At 43.4% G+C, this 11,462-nt stretch overlaps 1 protein-coding gene across 1 annotated transcript; it reads right to left on the bottom strand.

The window, feature by feature from the left end:
- Window positions 1-3,261: 3,261 nt before the first annotated feature.
- Window positions 3,262-11,156, bottom strand: LOC149359595 (uncharacterized). The gene is made up of 4 exons (XM_089569085.1): window positions 10,938-11,156; window positions 5,428-6,451; window positions 4,883-4,948; window positions 3,262-3,381 (listed from the first exon to the last, which is right to left on the bottom strand). The coding sequence occupies exons 1-3, from the start codon at window positions 10,972-10,974 to the stop codon at window positions 4,921-4,923; spliced, it is 1,089 nt and encodes a 362-aa protein (XP_089425211.1). The 5' UTR covers window positions 10,975-11,156; the 3' UTR covers window positions 3,262-3,381; window positions 4,883-4,920.
- Between the last annotated feature and the right edge of the window lie 306 nt (window positions 11,157-11,462).

Here is an 11,462-nt window from a genome sequence, read left to right as displayed (position 1 = left end):
CACATGAAGCCCAGCATGCCTCCGACCCAGCGGCCTACGCTCCGCAGCGCATGTCAGTCGAAGCCACGAACTCGAGCTTTGGTGCTAATCTTGAGGGCGGCGGCGCACCACTGCTTACTCGTGTCTTCATTATCATAGTCTTTCTGCATTGGTTAAACAGGATAAGTTGCTGTGCCTCGCAGGCGCAACGTTGTTCTCTATTCTTAATCTTCAACGAACTGCTGCGAAATGCGAACTGCGAACGAACTGCTGGTAATCCTTTCCGCTCACACGTAGTTTCTGTTATTGTCCCGGGTGTATTGAAAGCGATTTTACTTATTGTCTAAATTAGCCCTGTTGCATTCTCGTCCGCTATTACCGCAACTTCCATTGTTCGCTGTAATGCTCCTGTTCTGATAAAAGTGCACTGATGTACATCAGTAGGGGAAACTTTACCAGGTACACAGGGAACTTACGTGTGAGTAATGAAAAAGCATTTTAATTGTATTCTAAATCTATTTGAATTCTAAAAGTTCCTTTTCTAATTCTATTCCAATTCTATTCTAACTTTATTCTATTTCTTTGTAGCTGGCGCAGTTGGACCTACTAGTACTGACTATTACTCGTCAACACTTCGCATTTTCCCGCCTTTTATGATGTTACATCGTATCCACCTATCGGGAGTTTTGTGACGCAGCCACATTTCGGGAGACGACAGGTGTTCGTGTCGATGAGAGATCTAATGATGTCGCAATAATGCGTAACTAAACGCATTTTATGCGATTTCAAGCAGGATTATCTTATAAATGAGTCCACATGTTTCCCATAAAGCAAAGCGAGAGAGGCGATATCTGGACACGCAGTTGCCACTTGCGATTAAAAGTGATAACATTTGCGTTTGAATCATGGCGACACACTGGCCCTCGAGCGAGACGCAAGAGTTAGCCGCCTACAATTTCTTCATAGCGTAAACAACGTTCGCCAGCCCAAGATTAGCAATCATGCCTGGCAAAAGAATCAGCAAGTGATATACAGGATGCTTCAGTAAGTCTTTCCGCACTTTTAAAAAAAAGGCTTTTTGAGTGAGAATAGCGATTTTTTCGGCATAGCATTGTCAGCGGTATACAGTACTACATCGTAATAGAGCAAAGACGTGCTAACTAGCAGGATGGTTAACGAATATTGAATACTTAACTTGAATACTTATTAGCGTTACGTTCCTTAATTACTGAGAGGCGTGTAGCCCACTGCAATTAATATCCATATCAGTTTTTAGAATTTCGAAAACGCGATAACCTTCGGTGCTGCGGCTTAACAAATTATTGCTCCTTCACGTCCAAATACATGCGCTTTCGAGAAGCTTGCAGGCAAAGCAACTCTTCCAGTGCATGCAACTCGTCTAAATAGCCCAAATTTGTTAAACAGCGCCAAGGGTAACCATGTTTTCGAAATTTTAGAAACTGATATGGATATTACTTACCGTGGGCTACATGCCTTTCGGTAATTACGGAACCTAAAAGAAATAGTTAAAAAGTTAACTAATCAATATTTGTTAACCAGCCTGCTAGTTAGCAAGTCTTTACTGTATTCTGATGTAGTACACCGCTGACAATGCTATGCTGAAAAAATCGGTATTCTAACTGAAAAAGCTTGTTTTTAAAGATTGTGCAAACTCTTAGCTTAAACCACCTGTATATGGGCTCTCGTGCTGAAACTGCTGTTCTCACCGCAAACCGTTGAGCGAGCCTGCCTAGATTCTCGCTTGCAAGGCGAGATATCCTGCATGTTTATAAAGCAACGCCGTCTCACTTACCTTCGCCAAATTAAAGCTAACCTCGCAAGTACAGCCAAGATTGCTCCATGAAATTTTAGTGCTCAGTAAAAAAGCATATTCGTGCTTTTTTGTGGCTAGGTTGACGTTTATTCAGCAGCGTGAAATTCAGTTCTTGCTGCAAAATTTCTCTGAAATGTGAAATATAATGTTTTCCACTTTATTTAGATTTGTGGCTGTGTGAATGACGTAGAGATCGTTATGGTCGCCTTGATAACTTGCGCTAATAACCGATGTTCGTGGTCTAGCCTAAGAGATCCTATAGTAGGATACAACTTAAAAAAACAGCAGTTGCTAACACTGGGCCGCGGTTCGCGGCGTCTTGTATTACTTCGCTGCCCAATCGCAACTGTAAACAAAATCAGCTTTTTAATGTTTGACTATATCAGACAGTCCATGTATAAGAATTCTAGAGCTCATAATTTTTTTGTTGTGATAAAACTTCTTGTTTACGTAACAAAAAACGTTTAAGCAGCGGACTATGTTTTTGTCGTGGAGGAATACTGTGCGCGGAGGCTGAATGTGGGCGGAGCTTCACTGCAGACTTAAGTTGTATCCGACTATAGTCACACAGCTCTTCACATAATCGCAGTTAACTCGCCAATACAAACTTAGCTGTGAAAACCAGTATCTTCGATTCTCTTGTTTTTTTCTAAGTTAAAAAAAAGCTGAGTTTCTAGTTAAACCATACTTTTTTTCATTACAAGCCTGTAATGAATAGATATGGATCAACTTCAGATGTCTCCAGTGATTCTTTAAGCTCAGTTTATTTTAAGTTCGTGCAAGTCAGGCGTTTGTTTTCCCTGAGCGACTCCGTGTGCATAACGTAGAGCAACAGTGGCCACTTGATGCCTATAGTGGGATACAACTTATGAAGGCAGCGGCTTTTCCCCGTCAAAGGTTCCCCTTCCAGCCAATGGCGTCGGCCGATTCTCGTGACCCTGCTAGTGTGACAAAGCACTGAGTTCTCGATAAAAGGAAATAGACCCCTTCCTCCATAGTCGGGGACACATCCCTCTCTCCATTGTGGCACCGCTCCCTGTATTGTCACCCTAGCAGGGTCATGAGAATCGGCCGACGCCATTGGCTTGAAGGGGGTCCTTTGACGGGGAAAAGCCGCTGCCTTCTTAAGTTGTATCCGACTATAGTATACTTATTAGAGCTTTGTGGGGCTCATCCTTTGAGGTTGCATACAATGTCGACTGTAACAACGGAAGCCGTACGCCTCGTTGAGACAGATAGCACGGCGCACTGTGTGGGGAACCACACGAAATACGACGCCCGCACCCTCTACCCGCCCTGTCTGGGTGTGGCTGGCTTAGCAGCGGCCCCTGACAAGATTATTGCAGCGTAAGCTCACGAGTATGTTTCGTAAGAGGACCTCTGAGATACTGATCATCTCGGGTAAATAAAAAAAAAAGACAGAATATAAAACAAACATGACAGCCTCAGTACGGAATTGAAAATCTTTATTTTACTTGGAATTAGGGTAGTAGGGTTGTCTTTTTACGATTCGTTGGACACGTTTCTGAGAGTTTTATCTAGGAACAGCTGATCCCAGTCACCGGCACCTGAAAAGTAAATAGAAGTCCGTTTTTGTTTATAGGAATATTAGAAATGAGAATATTAAAATTAAACATTTGTTGATGACAGCTTAGGAAAATATGCGGTAGCAGTCTTCCTGGGCCGAAAAAACATATCATTTATTCGAAGATAAATCCTCGTTTAAATCTTTATTATCTGCGGAGCTGCTACAGAGTCCAGGAATAGGGAAGTTTCAAAAGTGAGGATTGTTACATTGCACACTTTAAAAGTTAATGCAGATAGAACACGCCATATTCCAGCGTCAAGGTATACAGACAGCTAGCAACTGGTATCGAAAAAATTTGTTGTTTTAAAAAAGTCGTGCACCTCATATGTCATTTAAGTAATTTGTGAAGCTAGCCTTTGAAAAACGTTTAATGGTGCGCCCGGCGTTAATATGAATGAAGAGAACACCATGGCTGCGGAACGTTAAAGTTATTCCTATTTTGACAGAATACTTGCTTCCCTCTTTGACTGTGTCGGCTCTTGATGGTAGATTTCCGGTTATGATACTCAGAAAATTTATGAAGCAATGATTTATCGATGCATTTATTCAGGGTGTTTCAGCTAAGATTTTACACAATTTTTAAAAATAGTCTTCTTGAGTTCGAAGAATGCTTTTTGTTGGCAAAGCATCGTAAGCGGTGTACTACATCAGAATACAGCTGAGACATGATAACTAGCAGCCGGTTAACTAATTCTGAATAGTTAACTTGCTAACTATTAGCGTTAGACTCCTTAATCCCTTTAGGCGTCTAGCCCACTATAAGTGATATACACATGAGTTTTTAGAACTTTCAAAAAGCGGTTACTCTCGGCGATGTGGCCCAACAAATTTTGGCTATTTCGGCGAGTTTTATGCACTGGAGAGGCTCCTTTACCTGCAAGATTCTCGAAGGCGTTTGCATTTCGCTGCAATGTAGCCAAAATTCTTTGGGGAACAGCGCCGAGGGTAACAGTCTTTTAAAAATCTAAACAGTGATATAGATATTAAATACGGTGGGCTGCACGCTTTTCAATAATCAAGGCGCCTAAAAGTTGTAGTTAGAAAGTTAGCTAATCAATATTAGTTAACCAGCCTGCTAGTTAGCCGTTACTACCCTACACCCGTAGGTACGTACTACTACGTAGACTACACCCGTATGTATGTGTTCTACAGCGCTGATAATGCTATAGCGAAAAAAAGCTCGCCAAACTCAAACAGCCTGTTTTTAAAAATTGTGCAAAATCTTAGGTGAAGCACCCTGTGTGATGCCCGGCGCATCACCTTTGGTGTCATGATTCAACTGCTGGCACCAGAAAACTGCTGATCGAGTCACATATATTATTAATCATCCTTCTATTAAAGCTTATGGTTTCGTATACATCCTATATTCATTTAAAACGGCGCACTTCGGACCGAGTATGGACCGCGTATTTTTCGCAGTAGAAATGTCAGGAACGCGGCACAACGTTTCCACTGCGACTGAGATCGACATATCAGCTCACCTTCGATTTCGGGCTGTCTTCAGAGGAAGGAGTGCCCTTCATGCCCTGGTGGTGACAGATGATGATCTGAAAATTAAGAGCAGTTGCGTTACAAACGAATACCACCATGCAAAATTGAATTATCTACGAAGGCATAAAAATGCCCGTAGGTGCCACAGGCCCAAAGCAAAGGTTTAGCATGCATTTGTTTCATGGCGCAAGGCAGGTACAGTGGCGGTCAATGGGAGAGGCGTTTGTCCTTCAGCGAACCTAATTAAGCTGAGGACGAAACTCGCGACGTAGGCAAAATATGCACGTTTTTTCACCCTAGGCCGTGTTCAAACGAGTCATTACCAGCAAAAAAGATGTGCACATAAGAAACTGCACAGGGCCACTCAGTATTCTGTAACTTCCCAGGACACAGAACCGGCCCACATATTTTCCCTGTATATCGATAATTCGTTCAGAACAGTATTCAGGGTGTCGAACAGCTATTGTAAATCGTGTTTTCTTCATATTAATTGTTGCACTAAACTCCTAGTAGTCAAGATGTTGAAAACACTCACCTGGCACTACGAGCCTTTCCTAGTCTTTGAGGAGTTTGAGATCCGCTTGATCCGGCAAAGCCAAACGAGCTTGAGCTACCGCCAGGAGAAGTAAACCCCCATGTGGAGCCGCCGTAGCCGCTACCAAGGCCACCACCAAAACCGCTGCCGTAGCCTCCTCCAAGACCGCTCTCAAATCCGCTACCAAAACCACTGCCGTAGCCGTACCCGCTCCCGAAACCATCGGAGCCATGGAAGCCATATCCACCGCTTGGACCCCAACCAGATGAACCCCCCCAGTAACCACCGGCGGGATTTCCCCAAGATACAAAGCCTCCAGATCCTCCTGGCGCGCCATATCCCCATGAGCCTGCTTGGCCAGAGCCTAAGCCGAAATGTCCACCGGTGAAACCAGCGCCGGAACCTCCGGCACTTGCACCCGATCCACCACCAAGGGCCCCACCAAATCCTGCATTGCTTCCGGAATGAGAAGCGCCACCTGGAGCAGCACCTAAACTACCAGCGCTTGAGCCGCCCAAGCCGAAGCCACCAGCAGATGAACCTGCGCCATGTGTGGCACTGCCCTCGGAACCAAATCCACCGGAACCAAATCCGCCGGAACCAAATCCACCGGAACCGAATCCACCGGAACCGAATCCACCGGAACCAAATCCACCGGGACCAAATCCACCGGAACCAAATCCACTGGAACCAAATGAGCTGCCTGCCGCACCGCTACCAGATGAACTGCCGAAGGAAGCCCCAAGGCCGCTACTCGAACCACCGAGGGAACCCCAAGAAGAGCCACTCGATCCTGTCGTAGCGCCAGCCGAGCCAGCACCCAGGGGGGCACCCGCGGAGCCACTGGCTCCGAATGCACCGCCGCCGAATGAACCACCGGCGCTGGAACTACCGAAGGTACTACCTTCCAATCCTGGCAAAGGTCTACCCAAGGAGCCGCCCAAGACACCACTACTGGAGGAGGCGCCCAGGTCAGTCTTGCTGCTCCCGGATGCAGGTGCAGCTGCACTGCAGGTGAGCCAAGCTAGAAAGAAAAATAAAGAAATCAGAGAAGTTAATTCTAGTACCTTTTACGTGATTGAACGCTCTCGTACTGACGCCACGAGTAGTACGCAAGAGCCAGTAATTGTACTTTAAATAAAGTATTTTAAATAAAAATCAATCAAATCAAATTTATTGAGTACACATAAAGGGAACCATTATTAGCTATATACAGAAGAGGGTCCCATAGTGCGTAGACTGTACCGGCACCACGAACGAGTAACATGCATAAGACTGCAAGAACAGCGCGTTCATCAACTCTACAAGGAATAGGATACATAATTTAGAACGAACAAATGAAGGAATGCAGAAAAAGGAGAAAGGGCGTAAAAAGCTGTTACATTTTAAAAATAAAGTTTTTCAGCAATCTTTCCAATCTAGAAGAAGACGAACATGATTTCAATAATACTTCCAAAGTATCTCAAAATGTAATGTCCGCAAAAAAATGCGTTATTTGTCCGTAATTACTGTGAACTTTTGGTAGTATTCAGTTATTTGTCGCAAACCTTGTAAACCCAATGGTAGTATGATTCTTTAGTAGATTTTATCGATTAATTTGTAAGGTATTTGATCGTTGGGAAGATGAAAAAGTAGAACGCGTACTACTGATTAGAAAACATCATAATTGGCATTTGGCAAGAGTAAAATCCAGTTAATTCGGATTTCATGGGACCGGAGAAAGCGTCCATATTAGCGGAATGTCACGTTAAGGCCGGAACAGAAAAAAACTATAACCAATTTGACCAACATCGCCAGGATATTATTTTCTTAAATATTTTGTCGTTGAATGTTTCAGATGAGAAGTTTGCGTGGAAGTAACTTTGTTGCCCGTTGCGCCAAATAATGCAGCACGGTCGCGCTGCTAGATGACCTCAGGAGACTAAGATCAAGCAGCCTGTCCACACACGAAAACACTCAAACTACTTCACAGAAGAAGCACTCGGTACGTAGGCTCATGTACTACCTTAATGTACAACGATTACAAGCTCCACAGTTACGCGGACAATATCGGCAGCATTGTCCCTGAAGCTCATGGAATGAAAACAAAGATGAAACTTAGAGTGCAGATTAAAACAAGACTGCTTGTCATCGTACCATCTCGTCTGATTATAGCGATGAGTGCAGCGTGCTTAGATTTCGGTTGGACACTGACGTCAGTCGTGCTATAGTGGCCAGACTTTTGAATGGCTCGCCTAGGCGCCATAAGATGATGCAAGCAATTCTGTCTACATGCGCTTTCCAGGAGATTACAAGGAAAAGGCACCTCTCCAGTGCACGTAACTCGTCGAAAGGGCCAAAATATGTTGAGCCGCAGCGCTGAGGGTAACCGCATTTTCGAAAGTCTAGAAACTGATATGGAGTTTGCTTACTGTGAACTACACTCCTCTCAAGTATTAAGGAGCCCATGAGTAATTGTTAAAACTATTAAGCATTTATTAACCATTTTACTAGTTAGCCCGCCTTGCCTGTATTCTGATCTGCTACACCGCTGGCAATGCTACGCCCAAAAAAGCGTTGTTCTAGCTCAAAAACCCTATTTAAAAAAAATGTGTAAAATCTTAGGTGACACGCCCTGTATATAACACAGGAAAAAAAAAAAGTCGCACGAACGTCACCCAGCGCCACTCAGTTTTTATAACCGAAAATTTGGAAATGACCTGCGTCTACTGTCTACGTTTAGCGGCAGAATTCTCTTGTGTATCGGCGCAGAAAACGCGGTGATAAATTCTGCGAATACTTGGAATATGCGTTTGGGCAGTTTCGTTCTTTGCAGTTTGAGTGCAGCAGAACGTTGATAGTCTGGGCTGTCGCCGCTATCCTCTTGAGGAGTCTAGGAAGGAACCTATTCTACTGTAGGTCACGTATTGAATTAAAAACAGTTACCCTTGGTGTCACAATCTGTTTTAAGAGAAAGCTATTGTGGTCACATAAGATAAGATTACTGTTAAGCAGGTGAGCCAAATGGTAGACGCCCTCGATGCGGACCTAGATGTAGCAAAACACGCTGCCTTTTTGGTGAGTGGTAAGACTGTCGTCTAACGTCTTTCCCCCGCATGAAGTCGAAAGGTAGGGGCGTTGTTAGTTTTCTGATTGCCTTTTTCTTTCCTCCTGATCACCCGACTAGAGAACAGGCATCTCGAGTACTGAAGCACGGATCACTTATTCTTGTCAGTTCTTGCCACGAAACGAGGGCAAAAAAAATATGTCTGTTATGTTTATAAAGGCTCTTACCATGGCAACATTATGAGAAATTAAGCTTTCTCCCATAAAATTACTTGCCGCAACCAATGGTGTTAAGTTGGCATAATGAAAGCGTTTATGGCGCATGTAAAGTTAAAATTTGTCGCTATTGAGTTTCTCCGCAGCATAATTGTGATATGTATTTCACCTGAAGGGCTTGTTCTTGAGCCAAACTGAGTCTGCTGTTCGGAACCCCTAGTAGATCTTCACGGCAGTGCAGCGCATAATGTTAATTACGCTCAGCGTAAAGTGAAACAGTGTCAGTAGTCTGTCTGAAATTTTTAATTTGAATTTTCAGTTATAATAAATATTACGAGAAATTTCCAACTCACTAACCATAATATAAAAAAGTATTATATATTTTTTTAGCAGAATCAGAACTGGCTTTCATCAGTGATCGGCCTAGTTTTCGCTAAAACAGCGTACTATAAAATAATAGCGGCAGTTCCGTATGCCAAGCTTTCGTTATCCCTGAATACCGGTCCGACAGAGATCGCTACTCCAGCTCAATTAATGTATTCTATTTCTGGATATCTGTTGTTTAAAAACAGCATTCGTTCGTTTAAACCGAACAATGATATTCGCGGCGTAAAGGCGCTGTGTGAAGCGCGGGCAGACGAAGGGTGGTACTCCACTGCCGCATTCGCTTTTTCTGCATCTTTCCGCGCTACCAGATCAAGCAAGCCTTCGATTGTTTTTGGGCATTTACTAGATTGCTGAGCTACAAATGATGATGAGGATTTTAATGTATTAGCGAAACGACAGTTCCGAGATTTGTTTCATCGTAACCTTGCGGCCACTGGGTGCAATATTTCGGCAGATCCGGTTTCCTTTGAAAGGTTGAATAGAGGTTCACTCTCCCTGGAGAGTATTTCTTAGCAACGAGCAAAAAGCGTTCTCTTGCCAAAAGTATAATAAAAAAGAACGAAAAGAAACAGGAAGACAAGGGATTACTTTTCTCTATTTTTTTCTAGCATATTTTCTCGGATGTGCGTTTTTTTTTTGTCAATTGCAAAAGGGTTGTTAGAAGATATGAAGTAGTACGTTGTAGAAAGATTGCAGGTTGGTTTTAGGCCTCCGCCGGCTGGCTGCTGCTGCACTATTACCTGTGGATGCTCGCACAGTTCTGTCTTCCAGCTGCTAGAATGTTAACTTTCTACTGCTAAGCATCAGAATGTTTAAGGTGATCCTTTTTTTCAACTTTGGCTCTTGGGAAAAAATAATTAATTTCATGTCCCACTGTTCATTGCATCTTTCATAACTACATATCTAGCATGTGATATCAAAATTTTCTACTAATAGAAGTACCAATCACGGAATAAACGATGGAGTGTTTTTTTTTTCATTGTAAATTGATTACAGAAAAGAATGAAGGCGAACTGATTTCCAGGATAAATGCTAGACTGCACATTGTGTGAAAGTCTTTCGAAGCACAGGAATTGGAATGCTTTTCGCCAAGTAGAAGCCGCTTTCCGTGATTTATTTCACAACGAACAACAGAGTGTACAGGGAGGATGTAACGAAATAGACTTTTTCTGCAGCGGAGTGGACGAATGTGCAGGTTCTTTATCGCATGCGCAGAAGTGATCTAGGTAATTAGTTACTTTGGAGCCTCTGGTATGGCGGTATGGTGACGAACGCCTAAGATGCGGCTCGTCGAAGTCAGAACAGAGAGATAGAAGACCGAGCAATAAGCAAGGGATATGCGTAAATGTCAAACGAGCTTGACGAGATCCGTGAAAGGATGCTATTTATTACTGAAATACATTTTATTCCTATTCTTTTTGACGTTGGTTACGTTTAGTTTTTCTTGTACATTGTTTTTCTTAATTGTTGTCTGCACAAAGACAGGAAAGGTTCAAACGTGTCATAATTATGGTGGCCTGCATGGGGGAAGCCTTGCTTCAAATATTCACCATGTAAGAAGGTTAAAATGTTAGAACAAAGTCGCGAAGGGAGTGGTATGGTATTTCAGCTGCCACTAATACAGAGGTAAGTGGGTACGAGCCGAAGGGTCTAAAATGGTAAGAAACTGCCTGTTATCAAGTAAACAATTTCACCGGCAGCTCACAAGAAGAAATACTGTGTAACTGCGCCTGTACATTTTCGTTCTAACTCTTATTAAGCTCATGAAGCATTTTGTCAGCGGTCCGCGGTCCAAACTCATTACAGTTTTAGAACGTTCATGTACGTTGCTCAAAAGAAGTGGTGAAGTCACCGTCCCTTACCTGCCAACAGCAGCATGCTTGCCACAAAAGCTTTCATGGCGGCGGTGCTCTGCCTGGTGTCTTTCCTTCGACTACCTGAGGAAGAGTGAATTCTGAACAACCAAAGTCGGCATATATAGTCCGCTGGATCGAACAGCAGTATGCTTTCGTAGGGCTGCTCTTCTTTTCCTCTCCCCGCCTCCTCCCCCGCACAGCATAAAAAACAAAGCTAGAATCTGTAACTATGCATTTTTAATAAATCCGAACAAAGGTACACGGCGTTCAAATCAAAGAAAAAAAGACCTGTGCCCGTTTTTCTAGACTTTAGCGTGCTGCCGAGCGATACTTCCCTACCAGCAGAGAATAAAACAACGTGCTTGCGGCTAACGAACAGAACAATTGCTCCTTGAACAATTGCGCTCCTTGCTGTGCTTTGAACGATCACCGATTCACCCTGGTTTAGATCATGCGTGAGTGGGCAGTCTCAAGTTATTGTCTGCATGAATTATTATACCCTGTACCATGGAATTGCCTCGAGTTGAAACT

The sequence above is a fragment of the Amblyomma mixtum genome, chromosome 2 (genome assembly GCF_055824585.1).
Source record: "Amblyomma mixtum isolate Tamu chromosome 2, ASM5582458v1, whole genome shotgun sequence".
In the NCBI taxonomy this organism is placed as follows: Eukaryota; Metazoa; Arthropoda; class Arachnida; order Ixodida; family Ixodidae; genus Amblyomma; species Amblyomma mixtum.
Note: the sequence above shows the minus strand (reverse complement) of the source record. Positions and strands in the feature narration are given on the sequence as shown.